The sequence below is a fragment of the Rhinoderma darwinii genome, chromosome 2 (assembly GCF_050947455.1).
Source record: "Rhinoderma darwinii isolate aRhiDar2 chromosome 2, aRhiDar2.hap1, whole genome shotgun sequence".
In the NCBI taxonomy this organism is placed as follows: domain Eukaryota; kingdom Metazoa; phylum Chordata; class Amphibia; order Anura; family Rhinodermatidae; genus Rhinoderma; species Rhinoderma darwinii.
In genome coordinates this window covers 404,646,984-404,670,382 of record NC_134688.1, presented here as the reverse complement: position 1 = coordinate 404,670,382, position 23,399 = coordinate 404,646,984, and the positions used below count along the sequence as shown (strand labels likewise).

The 23,399-nt window shown below is 40.7% G+C and overlaps 1 protein-coding gene across 6 annotated transcripts in view; it reads right to left on the bottom strand.

The window, feature by feature from the left end:
• The window catches only part of ELN (elastin), a 90,643-nt gene that overhangs the window by 28,150 nt on the left and 39,094 nt on the right, over nt 1-23,399 (bottom strand). For 5 of the 6 annotated variants that reach the window (XM_075854109.1, XM_075854113.1, XM_075854110.1 and 2 more), the window contains exons 13-32: nt 21,287-21,334; nt 20,995-21,066; nt 20,259-20,288; nt 19,289-19,360; nt 18,803-18,850; nt 17,128-17,178; nt 16,555-16,611; nt 13,292-13,378; nt 13,159-13,206; nt 8,201-8,233; nt 8,056-8,082; nt 7,475-7,507; nt 6,676-6,714; nt 6,447-6,572; nt 6,240-6,284; nt 6,008-6,067; nt 2,371-2,403; nt 1,555-1,593; nt 1,326-1,451; nt 1,066-1,110 (exon numbers count right to left, since the gene is read on the bottom strand). In XM_075854109.1, the coding sequence (XP_075710224.1) occupies nt 1,066-1,110; nt 1,326-1,451; nt 1,555-1,593; nt 2,371-2,403; nt 6,008-6,067; nt 6,240-6,284; nt 6,447-6,572; nt 6,676-6,714; nt 7,475-7,507; nt 8,056-8,082; nt 8,201-8,233; nt 13,159-13,206; nt 13,292-13,378; nt 16,555-16,611; nt 17,128-17,178; nt 18,803-18,850; nt 19,289-19,360; nt 20,259-20,288; nt 20,995-21,066; nt 21,287-21,334 (1,119 nt within the window). The remainder of the gene's footprint in view (nt 1-1,065; nt 1,111-1,325; nt 1,452-1,554; nt 1,594-2,370; nt 2,404-6,007; nt 6,068-6,239; nt 6,285-6,446; nt 6,573-6,675; nt 6,715-7,474; nt 7,508-8,055; nt 8,083-8,200; nt 8,234-13,158; nt 13,207-13,291; nt 13,379-16,554; nt 16,612-17,127; nt 17,179-18,802; nt 18,851-19,288; nt 19,361-20,258; nt 20,289-20,994; nt 21,067-21,286; nt 21,335-23,399) is intronic. The other variant, XM_075854111.1, reaches the window with a different exon arrangement.

Genomic DNA, 23,399 nt, shown 5'->3' with positions numbered 1-23,399 from the left:
AGAAATGAATGGAGCGCCGGTCCCGCTTGTGCGCATGCGTGACCAGCGCTCCTTTCATTTTTAGTGAGCTGCCGACACAGACCCCGGAAGTCAGAGGTTAGTCATGGAGAACTTCGGGGAACTTTCAGTCCCCCGTTCTCCTTATCAATGCCGGCGATCACACATGTATCCCCTGTCCTGTGGATAGGGGATACATGTCTTTTATTAGGACACACTGTAGGTCGCATTTTTTGGGGAGGGGGAACGCTGTATGGCGTTTTCTACAGGGGGGGCTGTATGGCGTTCCCTACAGGGGGGGCTGTATGGCGTTCCCTACAGGGGGGGGGCTGTATGGCGTTCCCTACAGGGGGGACGACGCTGTATGGCGTTCCCTACAGGGGGGACGACGCTGTATGGCGTTCCCTACAGGGGGACGACGCTGTATGGCGTTCCCTACAGGGGGGGGACGCTGTATGGCGTTCCCTACAGGGGGGGACGCTGTATGGCGTTCCCTACAGGGGGGATGCTGTATGGCGTTTCCTACAGGGAGGGGCTGTATGGCGTTCCCTACAGGGGGGGGCTGTATGGCGTTACAGTCCCCCCCGTTTAGGGAATGCCAGACACACCCCCTGTAGGGAACGCCATACAGTCCCCCCTGTAGGGAACGCCATACAGTCCCCCCTGTAGGGAACGCAATACAGCCCCCCCTGTAGGGAACGCCATACAGTCCCCCCCTGTAGGGAACGCAATACAGTCCCCCCTGTAGGGAACGCCATACAGTCCCCCCCTGTAGGGAACGCCAGACACCCCCCTGTAGATAACGCCATACAGTCCCCCCGTAGATAACGCCATACAGCCCCCTCTGTAGATATCTACAAAGGGGCTGTATGGCGTTATCTACAGGGGGGCTGTATGGCGTTATCAAAAGGGGGGGTTTGTAAAAAAGGCACTATCTACGAGGGGGGGGGGTTGTGTGACACCCGGGGGAGGGGGGGGCCCCAGTCAAAAGTTTGCTATGGGGCCCAGTCTTTCCTAGTTACGCCCCTGCCTATACATTTATTGTATTAATGGAGAAGAACATTTTACCTGGTTTTGGTGGTTTTCCTCCTGCACCTGCTCCTGGGTACAGGCCTGAGAAAGAGCAAACAAAAAAAATACAGCATTGAACCTGAAGGAATCAACATTTCAAGGGAAACAAGTGAAAGGAACAAAGGGTAAGTTTATAGTATATATATATATATATATATATATATATATATATATATATATATATATATATATATATATATATATATATATACACATATATATATATATATATATATTTATAGGCCCTGAACTCTCACCTCCAGCTCCAATGCCTCCAGGTCCCAGACCAGCACCAGGAACTGATCCACCTCCTATTCCAGCTCCAGGCACCAGTCCCCCACCAGGTGCTACTCCACCACCAGGTAATATTCCAGTTCCATAACCTAAATACATTGTGATTTGTAAATTGTGAAAGTGCAAGTGACTGCTAACCATATGAAAACCTTTACATCTATCCAAACCTCCAGTAGATGCTGACATGCTCACCTGGTTTGGGAGGTTTGCCCCCTGCCCCTGGATAAAGCCCTGAAGAAGTGATGAAAACAGAGAACATAACTTAACATTTCTTAAACTACATATTGATAAATAATGATTCTACAAAACAACCATATTATTGATGATACCGATTATAAGTTAAAGGGGTTGTCTAGTTTAAAAATGCCATTCATATACCCTATTAAGAAAATCTGAGTTAATATAGGGGGGTCGTCTGTTCAATATTCACATCTCTAGGCCAGATTGGAGAGATCCTTCATTGCACCTCTCTCATGGTGGAGGACCTGTCCTGTCCTGCCTTACGTAGTCGGCCCACTGATTTAAATGAGTACTGTGTAATGTTTCATTTCCCCTGTGGTGGCGCTGCAGGGAAATTAAATACTTGCTGCCAGATTTACCCACAGATTACAGCTGATCACTGGTGGTTCCAGCAGTTGAATACTTTGTGATCAGCTTATTGTGAAGGGAAACTTCCAACGAGAAGGGATTGTCTATAGCAAACAACCCTGTTAAATAATAACTTTCAGGTTGTTATGGTGAAATTATATCTAAGATTCAAGTGCCCGACAATTTACATTAGGTTCAGGATTGGAGCTGGTGAGAAGTTAAACATATATTATGGACATTTCATGGCCTTTAGTCGATATAAACATAGCCATTTATTGTACAGTAACCTTAAGCATCGATTTATGAAGAATACAAAGAACGGATAGTAGCCTCAGTCTTGTGGTGAACACATACTGACAGCACAATTTGACAGCTCCGATAATTTTTTGTTTTCTAGAAAAAAGTAGGGATCTTACATACCTGCGCCTGGCACTCCTCCTGCGCCACCACCAACTGCCAATAAAGAAAAAGACACTAAACGATACTGTTTGTATGATTTTATGACATATGCAAGAAATATGCAAGAAACATATGCAAGAAATTTTCCAATATACTTTCTGTATCAATGTCTTACAAGTTCCAAGATCTCTGCTTCCTGTCATTAAATAGGCACCTTTATAATTCATGAGCAGTAGATGAAAATCTGTCCTGGTCATGTGATGATCACACAGGTGTCCGACCCATTGCTAGACACAGTCCTGATAACTGTGCTGTAAGGGTATGTTCACACGAGGTCATTACGTCCGTAATTGACGGACGTATTTCGGCCGCAAGTCCCGGACCGAATGCAGTGCAGGGAGCTGGGCTCCTAGCATCATAGTTATGTACGATGCTAGGAGTCCCTGCCTCGCTGCCGGACAACTGTCCCGTACTGTAATCATGTTTTCATGCCACACGGATGCCAGACGGGACTGCAACGCAAGAAAAACACTGCATTTTTTAAGCATACCAAATGGACACGTTCGTGTGAATCAAACCTTAGGGTAAGTTTACACGGGGCGGATACGCTGCGTAAAGGTATGCAGCGTATCCGCCACGTTGGACGCAGGGAAGTACGGGGGCGAAAAACATCACCAAATTGTGGTGCAGTTGTTCACCCGGAACGTCCGCTGCAGAAAACTGCCTGTGGTTGCAAGAGCATGACAATCAGCTGATCGCAGGGGAGGGGGAGGCTGTTTTTAGAGAACTTTAAAGACTTGTTGCTGCATGTTTCATGCACCTATGACTAGTTCTTGTTCACACTATGCTATTTAATTACTATACATTCATTGTAAGAACATTACATCTCAATTATTCATGTCTATTATTTTTGGGGACCTAAAATGAAAATTTTTTGTTTTCACTGATTCACTGTAAGTTATACCACTGAAGCAATAACTTTTGGGGTCTGAGATCCATTAATAGGGATAATTATTATTTTTTTTTTGTTTTTCATGCCGACCGCTGTTTACAACAATGAACATGCCAATAAATTGAAAAAAAATAAATAAAAAAATATTTACTTTAGTCCATTCAAAGTAAATAAAGTATGGAAGAAGTACCGTATTTTCCGGACTATAAGGCGCACATAAAATGCTGAGAATTTCTCAGAAATAGAAAGTGCGCCTTATAATCCGGTGCACCTTATATATGAACCCGACAGTAAAGAGAGGGGTTCATACAGGATCCTTTACCTCTATCGTGGGCGGCAGGGGTCGGCGGCGGCATACCACAGCACACACCATGCTCCTCCCCCCCGTGCGCCTATGAATTTATTCTTCACTTGGGTTTTTACAGTATCCATAAATGGATTGAGCATTACGGCCACCGTAGTCAGGAGCCACACTGAGTGATACTTACAGCTCTGCGCGCAGGATCCTTGCAATATATCTGTGCTTTAGCGTTAACTATACCCACTACCCCAAAAAATGCCTCCTGTTAAGAGACATGCTTATGATGCAGGTTTCAAGCTTAAAGCTATAAGTTATGCAGTAGAGCATGGAAATAGGGCAGCTGCAAGAGAATTCAACATTAATGAATCCATGGTGCGTAAGTGGAGAAAACAAGAAGATGCCCTCCGCCAAGTAAAGAAGACCAAACTGAGTTTCCGAGGAAACAAAGCAAGGTGGCCACAGTTGGAGGACAAAATAGAACAGTGGGTTATGGAACAGAGAAACGCAGGTAGAAGCGTCTCCACTGTCTCTATTCGACTCAAAGCCACTGCTTTAGCACGTGACATGGAGATCAAGGACTTTCGAGGAGGTCCTTCATGGTGCTTTCGTTTCATGAAAAGGCGTCATCTCTCCATTCGCACCAGAACTACTGTGTGCCAGCAATTACCAAAGGATTATGAAGAGAAGCTGGCCATTTTCCGCACCTACTGCATAACCAAGATAAATGAAAAGAATATCCAGCCAGAACACATTATTAACATGGATGAGGTTCCCCTCACTTTCGATATCCCCGTAAACCGTACTGTTGAGAAAACAGGGACCAGTACGATATCTATACGTACCACAGGAAATGAGAAGTCATCTTTCACTGTAGTTCTCGCTTGTCAGGCTAATGGCCAGAAACTACCACCCATGGTAATTTTCAAGAGGAAGACTTTGCCTAAAGAAAATTTTCCTGCTGGTGTCATCATTAAGGCTAACCCAAAGGGCTGGATGGATGAGGAGAAGATGAGTGAGTGGCTGAGGGAGGTCTACGTCAAGAGACCGGGTGGCTTTTTTCACAAATCCCCATCCCTATTGGTCTGTGACTCGATGCGCGCCCACGTGACCGATACTGTCAAAGCCCAAGTGAAGAAAACTAATTCGGAGCTTGCTGTCATCCCTGGTGGATTAACCAAAGAGCTCCAGCCGCTAGATATCAGCATCAACAGGTCATTTAAAGTTAAATTGCGAGCTGCATGGGAGCATTGGATGACAGAAGGTGACCACACATTCACCAACACAGGGAGGCAACGCCGTGCGAGTTATGCCACTATGTGCCAGTGGATCGTGGATGCCTGGAAGAATGTATCAGTCTCCAGTGTCATCCGAGCTTTCAGGAAGGCTGGAATCACCACTGAAGAGCCTAGCAGCAGCAACGAGACCGACTCGGATAATGAAGAGGAGGACCCCATGCTTGATGCCGAAATCGCCCAACTGTTCAACTCCGACACTGAAGATGACGGATTTGATGGATTTCTGGTGGAGGAATGAACTGAAAAAGTACGGTAAACGTTTTGATTTGCAATTACAGCTGAACCAGTTGCAAGTTATTGTTAAAAAGTGTAATAAATTTTGACTTGCAGTCTGAGCAATGGTTTATTTAACGGTAATGTGCTGCGCCTTATAATCCAGTGCGCCTTATATATGAAACAAGATTGCTTATAAGGCGCTCATAGAAAGTGCGCCTTATAATCCGGTGCGCCTTACAATCCGGAAAATACGGTAGATGTTGTACACGTCTTACCAGTGCCTTAAATGAAAACAGTTGTACAATGCCCTATCAAAGCTGTGCTAATGAGTTGACTTATATCCACTAAAGAAACCCCAAATTACCAACAAGTGTGCCATGCTTCAGTGAATCTTTACGAAAAGGAGGACTTGGAGCTTCAGGGATGTTTGTTACATGACCACTTTCTGCTCTGCTGAACAGTTGAAGGGTACTACAGTGGACGCAATTGTACTCTTTAGTCCACTGGTATATAAGGCATCTGTAAAATTCCCTAGCATAAGGTCTCTTGCACACAACTATGTGTGCCGCCCGAGTCCTGTCTGTGATACGTGGAATAATAGGACACGTTCTATCCCACCACGGATCGGAGAGTTGGGCCTGTTTTCACTGACCCGATTCACCCACTGAAGTGAATGGGTTCGTGAAAACTATTGGGTGCCAGCCGGATGCTGGGAAAAATGGCCCAGTGGCACTTGGTCGTGTGCAAGAGGGCTAAAGGTTCCTGTCCTGGTAATAATTACCCCTTAGAAATACTGCAATATGATTGTCCCATACGCTATGCTGGAATATTTTGGTATGTTATACCCTTCCACTGATAAGTCATTTTGTTATTTATGTAAGACATTATACAAACCTCCAGCTCCAGTGCCTAGACCACCAGCACCAGTTCCAAGTCCAGCACCAGCTCCATAACCTTAGAGAAAAAAATAATAATAAAACGTTATAAAGAAAAAATTCTTATAAGCACTAGACTATTTCCTAATGTAGAAACAACAATCTATGCAGTGCAGCAAATTTATTTGACCAAAAAGTATGGATTAAAAAAGCTTATACATTTATTGTATTAATGGGGAAGAACATTTTACCTGGTTTTGGTGGTTTTCCTCCTGCACCTGCTCCTGGGTACAGGCCTGAGAAAAAGCAAACAAAAAAATACAGCATTGAACCTGAAGGAATCAACATTTCAAGGGAAACACGTGAATGGAACAAAGGGTAAGTTTATAGTATATATATATATATATATATATATATATATATATATATATATATATATACAGGCCCTGAACTCTCACCTCCAGCTCCTATGCCTCCAGGTCCCAGACCAGCACCGGGAACTGATCCACCTCCTATTCCAGCTCCAGGCACCAGTCCCCCACCAGGTGCTACTCCACCACCAGGTAATATTCCAGTTCCATAACCTAAATACATTGTGATTTGTAAATTGTGAAAGTGCAAGTGACTGCTAACCATATGAAAACCTTTACATCAATCCAAACATCCAGTAGATGCTGACATGCTCACCTGGTTTGGGAGGTTTGCCCCCTGCCCCTGGATAAAGCCCTGAAGAAGTGATGAAAACAGAGAACATAACTTAACATTTCTTAAACTACATATTGATAAATAATGATTCTACAAAACAACCATATTATTGATGATACCGATTATAAGTTAAAGGGGTTGTCTAGTTTAAAATGCCATTCATATACCCTATTAAGAAATTCTGAGTTAATATAGGGGGGTCCTCTGTTCAATATTCACATCTCTAGGCCGGATTGGAGAGATCCTACAAAGCACCTCTCTCATGGTGGAGGCCGGCCCACTGATTTGAATAAGAACTGTGTAATGTTTCATTTCCCCTGTGGTGGCGCTGCAGGGAAATGAAATACTTGCTGCCAGATTTACCCACAGATTACAGCTGATCACTGGTGGTTCCAGCAGTTGAATACTTTGTGATCAGCTTATTGTGAAGGGAAACTTCCAACGAGAAGGGATTGTCTATAGCAAACAACCCTGTTAAATAATAACTTTGGTACCAAAAACGTTCAGGTTGTTATGGTGAGATTATATCTGAGATTCAACTGCCCAACAATTTACATGGATTGGAGCTGGTGAGAAGTTAAACATATATTTCGGACATCTCATGGCCTTTAGTCGATATAAACATAGCCATTTATTGTACAGTAACCTTAAGCATCGATTTATGAAGAATACAAAGAACGGATAGTAGCCTCAGTCTTGTGGTGAACACATACTGACAGCACAATTTGACAGCTCCGATATTTTTTTTTGTTTTTTAGAAAAAAGTAGGGATCTTACATACCTGCGCCTGGCACTCCTCCTGCGCCACCACCAACTGCAAATAAAGAAAAAGACACTAAACGATACTGTTTGTATGATTTTATGACATTACAATGCAAGAAATTTTCCAATATACTTTCTGTATCAATTCCTTACAAGTTCCAAGATCTCTGCTTCGTGTCATTAAATAGGCACCTTTATAATTCATGAGCAGTAGATGAAAATCTGTCCTGGTCATGTGATGATCACACAAGTGTCCGACCCATTGCTAGACACAGTCCTGATAACAGTGCTAGAACTGTAACAAACTGAGCACCTATGTGTCCATCACATGACCAGGACAGATTTTTATCCACTGGTAGTAATTAATGAAGGTTTCTATGGAATGACTCCAATCAGAGATCTTGAAAAGTTGATACACAAAATATATAGGAAAATTGTATAACTTAATTATACAAAAAATAATCTTTATTGTTTTCAATATTAATAAATGCTGCTATAAATATAAATGTATCATATCTTTGAATACAGTGCATGGTTTAATTCATCTAGATATAAGGGGAAAATGGAAGAAGTTCGAAATAAGCAGTTTGCATTACTTACTTCCTCCCGGTACACCACCGGTTCCAACTACAAAATGAGAGGAAAAAGAAAAAGGCATTATGACTGCGGAAGATCCTTATTTTCATTGGTATTGTCTCTTTTTTTTTGGGTGTTTTTTTTTTTTTTGTATATTGTGTGACTTTACCTCCAGTTGGATAGCCACCAGGTCCAACACCGGCTAAAAAAAATAGAGTGAAGAAATTATGAATATTAATACCAAGACTACTGAGAGCTTTACCCATGCTGATCACCTATGAGCATATCACAGAAAAAAGTCTTAAAAAAAAAGGAAAGTGGAAGCCTTTCCATGTTCAGCCATGTTGGTTGTCTCTTTTAAAACTGGAAAATTGTTTTAATCCTACTATTAGGCCTGATTCAGACGAGCGTATTTCACGTCCGTGTGCTGTTTTGTTTTTTTACGGACACCACACGGACCTATGAAATTCAATGTGGCTATTCAGACATAGGTTGTTTTTTATGCAGCGTGACTTTTGCGTGAAACTCACTGCATGTCCTATTTTGTTGCGTTTTTGTGCACCACGCAGCCCATTGAAGTCAATGGGTGCGTGAAAAAAGCGGACAGCACGCGGACGTGAAATACGCTCGTGTGAATCAGGCCTAATAGCAGGATTAAAACAATTTTCCCCTTTTAAAAGAGACAACTTCAGTTTTTTTTGCTGATACAAAAAACGCATGACATACGGATGACATATGTGCATAAAAAACGCAGATGCTAGCGACAGCCACACTCACTTGTATCTGCATCCTCAGGACGCAGATACAAATTAATACTATAGGCTGCAGGTCACATTAGGCCTGCAGCATATAAGGCGCAGCATATAAGGCACTGGGAAGACTCCCTGCGCAGGCCGGCGTGATGACGTCACTGCATCATGTTGGTCTGCTCATGCGTCCGCCCACAAGACAGTGCAGCGCTCCGTCTGTTGTGGGAACGGGGCAAGGTAAGTACAATATTTTTTTTTGAGGTGAGCTATGTGGCAATATACAGGGAAGATTGCTGTGTAGCACTATATACACCGTCGTGGGGAGCTGTGTGGCAATATGTACAAGAGAGGGGGCTGTGTAGCACTATATACAAGGGAGGGGCGCTGCTTAGCTCTATATACACGGAGCTGTGTGGCACTATATACAAGGGGGGCTGTGTGGCACTATATACAAGGGGTGCTGGGTGGCACTATATACAAGGGGGGCTGTGTGGCACTATATACAAGGGGGGCTGGGTGGCACGATATACAAGGGGGGGCTGTGTGGCACTATATACAAGGGGGGCTTTGTGGCACTATTTACAAGGGGGGCTGTGTGGCACTATATACTAGGTGGTGGCTATGTGGCACTATATACAAGGGGGGCTGTGTGGCACTATTTACAAGAGGGGGCGGGCTGTGTGGCACTAGATACAAGGGGGGGCTATGTGGCAAAATATATACAAAGGAGGGGCGCTGTATAGCACTATATACACGGGAGGAGCTGTGTGGCACTATATACAAGAGAGGGGGGCTGTGTGGCACTATATACAAGGGGGGTTGTGTGGCACTATATACAAGGGGGGACTGTGTGGCACCATATACAAGGGGGGCTTTGTGGCACTATATACAAGGGGGACTTTGTGGCACTATATACAAGGGGGCTGTGTGGCACTATATACTAGAGGGGGCTGTGTGGCACTATATACAAGGGGGGGCTGTGTGGCACTATATACAAGGGGGGCTGTGTGGCACTATATACAAGAGGGGGCAGGCTGTGTGGCAATATCTACAGGGGGTTGTGTGTGGCGCTATCTACAGGGGGCTGTTTGTGGCGTTATCTACAGGGAGAGTGTGTGGCAGTATCTACAGGGAGTGTGTGGCGCTATCTACAGGGGGTCTGTGTAGCCCTATCTACAGGGAGCTGAGTGTGATGCTATCCATAGGGGATGTGTGTGATGCATTCCATAGGGGTGTGTGGCGTTATCTATTGGGGCGGTGTGTAATGCTATCTACAGGGGGTCTGTGTGGAGCTATCTACAGGGACAGTGGTGTAAGAGAGGGATTCTTTCATTGATGCCTATAATTGGTGTTTATAACTGTCGTCTATTTTACTGGTGGAGTTCTAATATTATAGTATTTATAAAGTAATTGAAACTAATTTAAAATATGTTTTCTTATTCTCTTATGTAGTCACTATATTAGCGTTTACTGGGGGTACTACTTTTGGTCATCAGATCGCCCACCATTAATGGAGACTTGCCCTGCTCCCTAACTGCCCCGCTCAGGAGCTGCCAAGGGAACATTGCCTGGGATGACGTTTCATCTCTGGAGACCGTTGCAGCCTGTGATTGGCTGCAGCGCTCACATGGGATGAAACGTCATCCTAGGAAGCCGGCTTGCAAAATGTCAGAGGTAAGTATAAGGTGTTTATTTTTTCTAAGTTGTGTTTTTTTGCGGCGTAAATCTTGCCATTCCGCCGCAAAATTCACAACACTTGACTGTTGCTTGTTTTAGATCCCTTTTAAATTAAATGGGGAAAACCCGCGACAAAATATCAGCGGTTCCGCAACCACAATTGACATGCTGCAGGTAAAAAAACAGCACCACAAGTCAATTTGTGTGCGGAATCTCTGCATATCACGTATGAAAGCGAGTGGATTTCTTGAAATCTCATCCACTCCTCTGCGACTGTATTATGCTGCGGATTTTGTGCAACTAAATACCTTCGGAAAATCCGCAGTATTTACACCTTGTGTGGACTAGCCCTTATAATTGACTAAAACAACTTATGCATTTCCATTTTGCCATCCTTTACTTACTTGCTTTCGGCAAAACTACGGGTCCGGTGCACAACAGAGACAAATGGAAACCATTGGGCACCGGATCCGTCACCATTGAAATCAATGGTGATGGAAACGGAAACCTCTGGTTTCCGTTTGTGTCTGTTCAGGGTCCCGTTCTGACGGAAACCTTAGACAGAACGTCAGAACGGGACCCCAGATGTGAACGAGGCCTAACTCCAACTACTTGTCAGATAAAGAAAAACTTTAGATAATTTTGAAGGAGTATGGGATATTATTTCCCCTTCTAAGGGTATGTTCACACGGCCTATTTTCTAACGTTTTTCGGCCCGTAAACGCCCGAAAAATGGCCGAAAAATTAGAAGCAGAACGCCTCCAAACATCTGCCGATTGATTTCAATGGGAAAAACGGCGTTCTGTTCCGACAGGCCGTTTTTTAAAACAAAAAATGGCTACGAAAAAGAAGTTCAGGTCACTTTTTGGGACATTTTTGGAGCCGTTATTCATAGACTCTATAGAAAACAGCTCCAAAAACATCCGTAAAAAATGCAGCGAAAATCGTGAGTGGCTTAAAATACGTCTGAAAATCAGGAACTGTTTTCCCTTGAAAACAGCTCCGTATTTTCAGACGTTTTTGAGTTTGCGTGTAAACTTCATTCAAGGTCGTTGGGGTTCCAGTGGTCATACTCCATCGATCAGACATTGATGAAATATCAAATTGTTATACTATCACTGCATATGGTGGAAAAACCCCTTTAATATTTGGTTGAACCTGTTGGACCTTGACTTTTTTTTATTAGAAGCTGTTCTTGTTCTGTGTGACAGTCTCACAAAGTCATTACACCAAAACAGTCTGGAATTGCTTGCTAAATACTGGTAGGAGCTTTGTTACCTGCAAAAGCATTAGCTATAATGTTAACTAGAGATGAGTGAATTGATTTTACACAAATCGAATTTGTTTAGAATTTCCCAATTTTTTGAAACTTTTGGGGCAGAAAAATCGTGGCCGTCGCCAAGACTGATTTGAATCGGATGGGTGATTGTACCCAAACAAATTTTGTCATTATGTCATTTAGAGCTAGAGCTAGAATGGAAAATGTAAATTGTTCCTGCTAATCAGTGATGGTGTCTCGAGTGAGCATTGTAGCCTCTTCATTGCTTACCAGGCACAGCTCCGTACATTCGGCAGTGGCTGTGCCTGGTACTGCTACCCTTTGCAGCTCAGTCCCATTTAAGTACTAATTTTATTTACTCTGTTGAAATTGCCATTGCTTGGTATCTATTTTCACAGTTATTTGAGTCTGTTGCTCATTAGAATGTATATTTAATGATATTTGATTAGTGCCAAACAAAAAACAACAGTATGACCTACAATATATTTTATTTATTTGTGAGATTTCAATAAATCATGATAATTATATAGGGGCGTCATCTCCCTCTGACTGGTCCACTTTATCCAATTGTTCAGTTGTATTATGACCTTGTATGTTTCTCCATAAGATATAATGTACTGAATTTGGACTGTATAGCCTAGAGGACTGTATTAAACGTTTACATTGGAAATATCTTGTGTGACAGTGGGGGGAAACAGGCTAAAGGGGAACACAAGCTTCACTTTCCTGAGAGCAGACAACGGTAGACTCGTGCCTGAGGTTTTCAGTAGATTACTTGATTGGTAGTGTCTCACATTCGATGATTTTACCATGTAGACAATACTAGTCCTACTCCAGAGGCCTAAGGCCTCATGCACACGACCGTAACCATGTGCACGGCCGTGATTTTCGGGTCGGCCGGCCACGGAGTGTCAGCCGCAAGCCGCCCGCAAATTGCGAGCTGTGCACATGGCTCCGGCCATTATTTTCAATGAGCCCGGACCGCAGAACATGGCCTTAATAAGGCTTGCAAGTTCTTTCTGCGGTCCAGGCTCCGGGGCCATGCACGGACCGTGGAAACCATGGTCGTGTGCATGGCCCCATATGAATGAATTAATTCTCCCGTGGATTTTCAGGCGAATTGTGGCCGCAAAAGCACGTTCATGTGCATGGGGCCTTAGGCCCAAGTATGTATAACAGTATACAGCTGTGTATTTACAAAGAAGCATACAAAATTCACAGGACATAAATAAAAATTCAGGCAATTCTTTCCCATGGAGACGTTTAGCATGTATGTTTGGAGCTTTCCCGACATACTCTCTAATCGTAGGGCCATAGCGTGATGTGAACAGCCCTTTAGCTGTCACTGCGACACATGCATTAAGAGAGAAGCAAAGGAAAATATATTAAGATGTGATATAAAGTAGAGTATTATAATCTTGCCATATTTTGCAGCCTTGCCACCAGGCTGAACTCCTAGTTGAGGTATTCCTGATGAAACACAAGATTAATTTAACAAAAACTTGAAAAATATATATTTTTCAAATTAGCTTTAAAAATGCCATACAATCCCTACCTGCTCCTGGCACTGCTCCACCACCTGGCAAAGTACCTGCACCTCCAGGATACAGACCAGGTATAACGCCTGCACCAGCTCCAGCTCCTACATGAAATAATATCAGGCAATAAAACTATATGCATTTTCTAAACATCTCGTGTGATTACAATTATAGAATTACTCCTATGTACAACTTTTCACTTCCTAAATGCTAAATTAAACAACTTTTTTAATAGTCTTTATAGAAAAATGTCCTAGCATTTTGCGTCTTTAGTCTATGTAGCTCTTTCACTTAGATACTTCACTGCTAATTCTGACACATATAACAGCACACTGCTCCCGCCTGTGTCGTCTATCTCTGCTCTCTTAAGGAAGACCAGAGAGTCTAGAGGGGGAATCATCCAAGTCTTCAGAGAGGAAAGCTCACACAGGCTGGCAGTTGTATGGTATGTCCACACGCAGTGTAAACACTGCAGTTTTTCGGCAACGGATTTCAATGTGGAAAATCCGCAGTGAAATACAGTAGGAGCAGTGTAGGTGAGATTTGAACAAATCTCATCCACACAATGCATAAAAAATCTGCTGAAAAAAACGTTCATAAATTGACCTGCAGTGCGTTTTTTTAATCCGCAGCATGTCAATTTATACTTCGAAATCACTGCTGTTCTGTTAGAGGCTTTCCCCATTGAATTCAATGGGGAGGTAAAACCTGCAACAAATAGCAAATGCTGCGATTTCGCCACAAAAAAAAAGATTATACTTACCCTGGTCTCCATAGTCATGGTGACGCGTCCCTCTGTTCTCCATCCAGGCCGGCCTCCAGGGGTGATGTTTCATCCCATGTGACTGCTGCAACCAATCACAGGCTGCAGCGGTGATCACATGGGATGAAACGTCATCCCAGGAGGCGGACAAAATGGACAAAAGAGGGATGCGTTGCCAAAACTACGGAGACCAGGGTAAGTATAAGCTTTTTTTTTGTTTGAATTAAACCCCTGTTTTCTGCAGCAGATATTTCACCCGAAAAACTGCACCACAATTTGGTGCGGTTTTTCAACCGGAATTACCTGCGGGTTCCAGGATGGATACACTGTGTACTTTTACGCAGCATATCCGCCCTGTGCGAACATGGCCTCAGAGTGAAAATAGGAAAGAAAGCACATGTGGAAGTCTGCAGGAGGGGGAGTGAATTACACAGGCTGTGTAGGAGCGTAGAGAGAAAGGAGAGCAACCATGGTAGACTCTGCAGTGGGCGGGAGGGGGAAACACACGCTCCTCAGCATCACTGTCTGTCAGCACAAATGAGAAGAGATCCCTCATGGGCTATAAAAGGGGAAAGCAGTACAGGAATAAAGCTGTGCTAGTACATGAGAGCTAGTGAAAGCAGCAGCATCCTGGACACAGACTTCACATCCAGCATGTATTACTCGGAGGGATGCACACATGAGAAAAGTATGAACCTAGGAGCAGGTTGCAAATTGCATATCAGGAGGGATGAAAATGATTGAAGGAATGAAGATTGCTGCCTGAAAAAACTTGGTGCAACTTTTTTTTAACTTAAGGTAACCACTAACATATATAAAATCATTTTTCCATGTCAAAGTAGTCCATAACCTTTAATTCAATGAAATCCGCTCAATCACTAAACAATTAAAATAACTATATTTATTAAGCAACTGCCTTTAATAAGGTGAAGTTGTCTTAATAAATAAGTTATGTCACTAATATTTGAATAAAATAATATTTTTACAATCTTTGGAATACATAATGCGTCCCATTTTCTCCTTCTGCCCTACGTTATTATTACATAATTCCTAAGAAATTCATAAACAGGATTACATTATCAGTACTTCAAAGATGTTGTTTATCAACTGTGACTGTTTAAAGAGTTTTCTGTGGAATATAGATGTACTTATGATAAAAGGAAACATCCTTCTTTAGATTATGTCAATTGCTTGCAGAACTAAAATCATATGAATAATACTAATTTGGTCCATATATTATGATTTACAGTCATTCCAACCTTGTAAAGGTTATATATGGATTTAAAGGGGATTTGCTATCTCCCATGAACAACACTATTCTTTTTAATGGGCTATGTCCGCTATTGTAGCTCATCCCTATAAAAGTGAATGGGACTGAGCTGTAATAGCAATTGGAAATTATAAACACAATCCCCACATGACATAATATGAAGTGGTTGCTTGTATGTTGGGATTGTGAGTTCAAAACATCTTACTGCAACATGCCCAATTGATGTTGAATGTACCTTAAGGCTTAAAAAAATTCAATAAATAAATCTGTGCACAAAATAAGTGGGTTTTAAAAAAAATAAAAAAAAAAATTAGTTTTTAGTCTAACTGCATATCTATTTATTCCCCAAAGTTGAAAAATTTATTAAATGTTTTCCAATGTGCAATGTCTACATGTTTATGCTTAAAGGCTTGACTGTGTTTTAGTATTTTAGGGAAATTTTAAAGTGTTTCATTCATATCATTGATATACGACCTAAATCTTTAGAGTTCGTAACACACCCTCTGCCTCCCAATGTGATTTGTACTTTATTTAACTTTTTTATTTTTTCTTAATTTTTACAGATTATAACAATTTGGATAGCTGTCACTGCAAAAAAATATTTTTGCATTGTTATGATTCTCCCTTTGGTTAAATTTTTGACCTTTTAATAAAGATTATCTTAATATTTCCTATATTGCTCCTTTAAAATTATGATCCAATATTATATATTGCTTTTTCTTTTAAACTAGTAACTAAAGACATGTCCTTGATGGGTCCTTCAAATTTTATGTTCTATAATCTAGAGGATTTCTACATATGATACATATAATGATTGTTCTCTTGTATTACTCCACAAGGGGGCGTGAAAACTGCCAAACAGCTAAATGTAACCTTCTTGTTCTTGAGTTTTCTCCTGTAAAATCCCTAAATAATAAACCTGATACAGAGAATAAGGGTAAAGCCACATGAAGCGACCGTTAGGTAGCCGCGATGTGTGTGAAACCTTTGCCATCATGGGTATTTACCGTAAATCGTTGCGATATTCAAATTGATTGTTAATATCCGTACGGTTTTGCAGGTAAAGAGCTGTTTTACCCACAAAATTGCCCAGCATTTTCCACACGTGGAATTGCCCTTAATGTAAAAATTATGCTTTTATATACAACATCCTAAATGCTCAAAAAGTATTTCAGGCCCGCAACATTAGAAATAATACATTGCAAATGGATGAATGGATGGATAGATGGATGAACAGAGGATCTCACCTCCATATCTTGATGCTTTAGCTGCAGCTTTAGCAGCTGCAGCTTGAGCTCCAACTCCTAAAAAATGTACAGGAAGCATAGTCAGTAGATGTCACCATGTTCAGAGCTATCGGAGCACACCTGCTTATATGACATCACACTACAAACCTGCCATAAAAGATTAAAGCAGGAAATTAGTTTAGATTTAATAGAAAGGCCCGTTAATTCTTTTCTGACTAGCACAACAAAAATGGACATAACAAATTAAAGGAACTGTCCATAGATGAATGTAAAATTCGTTCTAAATTATAGTTCCCTAAGTTAGTTTCATAGGATTAATACAGTGCAATATTCAAAACAGATGCTGTATTGTATGGAAACTTTATTTACAAAACGAAAAAAAATCAAAAAGACGAGCGAGCCTTCCAAAGTAATATATAACTCAGAATTAACTGGGGACCATTTACATGGTAACATGAAGTTACTATATACAAAAACAACAACTGTCAGCACTGCAGAATATTAAACACAGCTGGGATTTGTTACATTTCCTACAATGGTTCCATCATCTTTACCATGTTCCTTGGTACATACCCGTTCCTGTAGGGTATCCAGCCTTGCCACCAGCTCCAACACCAGCGGTACCTGTAAAATGGAGAACAATTCTTGTTAAAACAATGAAGGTCCTATCAGTGGGAGGTTTCTAAATTCTAGCTTTGCACATTGAAATAAGAAGTACCTTTTAAAGTAAAGCTTAGTTCAATGCAGCTTTCCGAAATTAGAAAGTTCCATTACTGAAGAACCTGACCATTGCCACCAATACAGTTCAATGAAACCTGTAAGGGTTGTGTGCTACTATTTGTTTATTACAGGCAGTGAGCTCTTTTTGTACTGTAGGAGCAAGTTTGTGGTTTTGTTGATTTACCAATTTTGTATTTTACCTTTTTGTATTTTTAGTCTATATAGGTCCAAAATTCTGAGCTGATTCATATCTTAATATATCATTTTAGTGTCTGGAGCTCTGTGTTCTAATATAAAGCTCCAAATACCCAGCATACGCAAAAAGTTAAAATGATAAATATGAAAATTCTGACTTCTTTCAGTCACCACTAGGGGGTGCTTAGGAGCTCATTGCATATTGTTTATACATTGAACTCAATAAAACAAAGTATGAAGTAAGCTCCTCAGTTCCCCCATTTTGTTGTGATACCCCAGGTACAACAGAAGCAAAGGTGGAGTCTATTTCTTATGCTATAATTGTTAACTCATCATCCAGTGAGTACTAACATTTTTCTCATTTGTTGCACTTTCATACAACACTGAGGTCAGGCGTCATGGAGTCATGTTATACATTAGTAGCAAACAAGGAGTTCCAGACTGAAATGATAAAAGTGGAAAGAGCCTAGGGCCAAATAGCAAGTAAGTGAGTAAAGTATGTGTGTAAAGCTACCCCTGGTGTCTAGTGCTTAACTAACTGGAAATGCTAATTATCTCTCCACCAGAAGGAAGAAAACTGTCTCTCTAGTGCCACCTATCGTGTAAATCAATGTCTGAACCATTAAAGAGCCTTGAAACATGACTAAGGATATCAGTCAAACCAGAGACCCATCTGTAGACAGCTGTATCAGAGTTCTTCCTATTCTCACTACACAGGAGATAATTCTTACATACAACTTGGTATAGCTTCCTATTAGATTTTCAGCTTCTTTGTCACATTTACTAATTTCCTTGGATTGTAACCAATACATTTTTATAGAAGATAAAGCTCAAAGGAGAGTTATAAACAATGGTCCTTCCAAATCTACACAATATGTTATATACATATGAACATTGTTAGTATCCCCCACTAAAGATTTATATTTTCAAACCCCTGGGTCAGAGTTCTCTGCTCGCTGCAAGGAGAATAGTGTAGATTAGAAGCCTATTAATGTCAGCCACACTCATTACATGTCACAGCGAGTTATAAGTTATTCTTGTATTGGCCAGACACACTCTTACATAGTTGGATGCTGCTGCATAGAAACAAATTTCACCAAATACTCCGTATGCCAAGAACTATACTGGAATAATAACATAGCATTGTTTATTTATTTCTGCTCTCTTATGGTCTTCAGCCTAAGTCTGCTCAATGTTTCCTCCTTGTTAGCAATGAGACAGAACGCTGCGTCTTGATACGTTGACATTGAACTTTCCAAATGGCTTTTTGGACATTATTTTTCATGCATTTAAGACTTTATTCAGACTAATTTCAAATATTCAATACACATACCACCATAACCTCCAGGTACTCCTGACGTGTATGGAAGCCCATATCCACCTGAAAATGGAAGAAGAAAGTGATTGGAGATAAATGATCACCAAAGAATATACATTAGCCCACTATTAATTTGTGCATTTATAGGTATAGTATATGAAAATGTCAACTTCTAGATGGGAACTCTGGTGGACCTGGCCCATCCATTACATGAATGGCCATTCATCTAAATAGCTGGCATGTAGTACTACATTTCTCCCCCAGCGTTGACCATAGCCACAGCCATAGTTTCCCCCAGTGATCACAGCTGATTGTTGGAGGTTTCTGAAGTCAGACCCCTGGCGATCGGCTGATTGCTGGGCCAGCTTCAGTTTAAAAAGACGTTGTCAAGAGGAGACAACATCTTAAAGAGGACATTATAAATTCACAGTTGTTTACTAATGGTCATAACACGAAAATCTATCTCTGTCCATTCAAACCAAGTCATACAGAAACATATACCTGGTAGTTTGGGGGATTTAATAGGATATCCTAAAGGTACACCAGGCTGCTGTCCACCAAAACCACCAAAGCCTAGAAAATATATAATGTTTACTATGTCAGTCAATACAATTAGGCACCAGCACATATTTAACACAAATGTGATATATATATATATATATATATATATATATATATATATATATATGTAGATATATATATATATGTAGATATATATATATATATATATATGAAAATTTTTGTATTACAGGAAAATGAACATTTCACTCTTTAATAAAATAAAAAATAATTAAAAGATGGCAGAAGGTAATTTGTAAACAAATTTGTGTTTTCAATCAGAAATGTGATGATTATAAATTTTTTATCTATTTTGACGGTTACAACATTGTCATTTGACTTGGCAGGAGAGTAATGATTCTAAAGGCAGTCTGAAAAACAACCTTGTAAATTCAGAGTGACAAGGGTTCGGTTTCCGTTTGTTATTCCCTTTTCTGATACTATTATGCACAGAATAACTGCACAGTGAGGACCTCCGCTCTTCCCGGGCCATTATCTTAACTGCCTCGCCAGTGACGACAGGGTGGAGCATGGGAAAGGACAGCATGCACTTGACACTTCCTAATTCAAAAATGTTAACTAATGCAAATATTTTCTGAACTTTGGCAAATTTCTAGAACTATCTGCTGGCCTGTTACCTCCATATGAATGAGAACATTTATATGTGGCTTTCTGTAGTAGGTAAATGTGTGGAATATCTTAATTTGCTCACAAACAAATACAGATTTTTAGAAGTTTGGGTGCTAAAATGTGTATTTAACCTGACTATATGAAGTTAGGATATTCAATGGTTTTTCTAGTACATTATGCATGTTGGAAATTGTTGTATTACACCTGATTAAAGATGAAAATGGACACATAGTAAATTTATATATAGCACATCATATAAATAAAATGGTAAAAATATGCTTACCTGGAAGACCACCTAAAACACCACCGCCAGCTATGAGCAAGACAAGTGTTAATATAGGACTGGAAGTAAGGCTTAAACTATTTTGTCATAAATAGGAAAAAAAAATGACAAAGCTTTCTGTTGGTCATGGGTGTAGCTATGGGGGCTTGCGAGGTATGTGCCTCAGATGATATGGGCACCAACAAGCCACTATGCCTTGCCTAAGATATTAAGATACAGGGCTAAGGCAGTAAACTAAATTTTTGCCTCAGGAAAAGGAAAGCCTAGCTATGAATAACTAAGTAACTGCTAGTTAAATAGAAAATAGAGGAGACATAGCTAGACAGAGGACAACCCCATCACTTGACTTTATCTCTGAAATACACATATATTTTTGAAGAAATAAAGGTTATGATGGACACAACGCTACCACCAACAATTATAATATTAAAGGAACACTCTGGACAAAACTGAAACACTGTGTTATGCCTAGTGCCAGATACCCAGGGGGTGGGGCATGACACATGGAGAACCCCTGTATTATGTACTAACCTGCTCAGGCTCAGCTCTAAGTGTGTCAGTAAAATAATAAGAATCTCATTGTAAGAATCCTTCAAAATGACTAGCAGATCAGCACTGATCTGGAGCAGCAAGTATTGAAGTAACTGTTTTCTTGAGTGTGTGGGGGCTTTGTTGAGTTGTAAGGAAGTAATAGAAAGATATGACATACACAGCTTTGTTTGAAAGTAAATCTGACCTTGTGGTTTCTGTTTGACACCACTACCAGTGGCCACGCCAGGGAGAACACCAACTCCTGGGTATCGTACGCCTAGAAAATAAATGAGAAATTGATTATATGTGGAAGGATCTAGTAAGGAGGGAATTACAGGATAGGTAATTATGTTTGACTAATATCATGTCCATTCTTATGTAATAGTATCTAAAATTTCCTTGATTTTTTGGGGCCATGAGGTCTGACCTTACCTGCAAAATTGGAAATAGCATTGAAGACCACAATGAAAATAATAGAACATATTTTCAACACTTACCTGATCCGGGCAACACTCCTCCTGGAAAGGCCCCTGGAATTCCTGCACCTGTTAAAGTTGACCAAAGAATATGATTCTAAAAAGTACCCTATGATGTCCTAATAAAGAACAGTATATTTATAGTTTAATATGTAATGTTTAAACAGAAAACCGATATTGACCAAATATTCCAATGCCCCAAGAACACTTCTGGGTCTTGGAAACTGAGTTCTGTGCTGCCGTATGCAGCCTCTATGCACTGAAATTCTGATTTATCTCCCTCTCTCTTTGCCAGCAGAACTGACATAAAGGGAACAAGGTTTTTACCTACAGTATAAGTTTATAAGAAATATATTGGTGATTGTCTTGTTCTGACCATTATCTTAACCACATCAGGACCATTTACAGTGAGGATCTCTCAAACAGGACCATAGATCTCTGCTTCATGAACCTATAAATTTGGATTTTGGAGGATCAGGAAATAATTCAGAAATTCGACGTTTTGAATAAGGCTTTAAAATTCTAATTGTCACACAATTTGCAAAACTGAAATTGGTGGATCAGTATTTTATGAATAAAATAATTCAATTCATATTACTAACTTTAAAACATGACTAATCATAATGTTTGGGTAAGTTTGAGTGTCACACTAAATTTTTTCTGATCTTTACCAAAAAATATCAAATTGGATAAGCTTGAGCAGAATGGTATATTCACATGCTGCAGTAATGGTAACACCCGCAATTGGAGTATCGGTTTTGAATACAATAGAAACCATGTCTATTATAATTATTTCTGTTGCTAATATAACACCAACATATTCCACAGCGCTGTATAGAAAATGTCATTGCTCACTGTACCTCATAATATAAATTCCCTAGCTGTATGTTTTTGAGGGTAGGACGAAACCCAAGCATACAAGGGGAGAACATACAAACCCCATGTACATATTGTCCTTGGTCAGGTTCAAATCCAGGACCCCAGAGCTGCAATGCAACAGTGCTACCCACTGAGCCACCATGCTGCCATTCAAAACTACAAGTGCAAGAACATGTGCAACAAATAATGCATGTTGATATGCTTGCTGTGGATGATTTTTCCAGTTTTATCATTTTCAATCGTTCAGCCAACTGATCAAATTTAGTGGATAATTCAGTTCAATTGAACACAGCCAAACTTCATTATAACTACTTCTGCTAGAGAGTAACTGAACTTTCAAAAAACGTTTGTAATGTCATAGAGGCATATGAGAAGTTTGGATCGGTGGAGGTCCAGGTGCTGAAACGATGGTGCAGAAGCGCTCAGCTGAGCTCCCTGCACCTTTGGCTGGGATTGGCGCTCCTTGTTGGGCTGAAGATGGGCTCATAGACATTCTATGTGAGCCACCTTTAGCCTAACAAAGAGGACCGATCACAGACAAATGTGCAGCGCGCTCAAATGAGCGCTTCGGCACCATTGTTTCATCGACGGTGGGGATCTCAGCACCCGGATCCACACCGATCCAAACTTCTGACATGTTGCTATCACATGTCAAAAGTTATTTTTCAAGTACAGCTACTCTTTAATATAAACCTCACTATATACGGAACCTCAGCATGTCAGTGAAGTATTGACCTACATTTTTTTACAGTACAATATTCCATTGTCAAAGAAAAAATGTATGTTTGTCTGAAAAAGGTGAGAAAGCTTTTCTAAGGCTAGTCACACAAAAACTTAGAAGAACATCCATAGAACTACATTGTACATGATTTCACAGTAAGAAATACTGGTCCAAAATAATATGCGATAGAGACTAGCAACATAAACTAATGCTAACCAAGGGTTATATCAATGCTTATCTCACATGTACAAAAAACACCAGGATAAGGCCACATGCACATGAGCGCGTGCATTTTGGCCTGTAATATGGTGTGCAAAATCGAACCGTATTGTGGCTGCGTAGTTCCAAGTCATGGATCGAGTTTCCTCTAGCAGCAGTGAATTCAGTGCTTCTGGAGAAGGACTTGGTCTGATATGTAGCATGCGATGGATTCTGCTACAATTTTTTTTCATGGTGTTATGTATAACTCCATTGAAATGCAGTAATAGCGTCATAAACCATAAACTATTCAGTGCGACAAAATACACAATAATA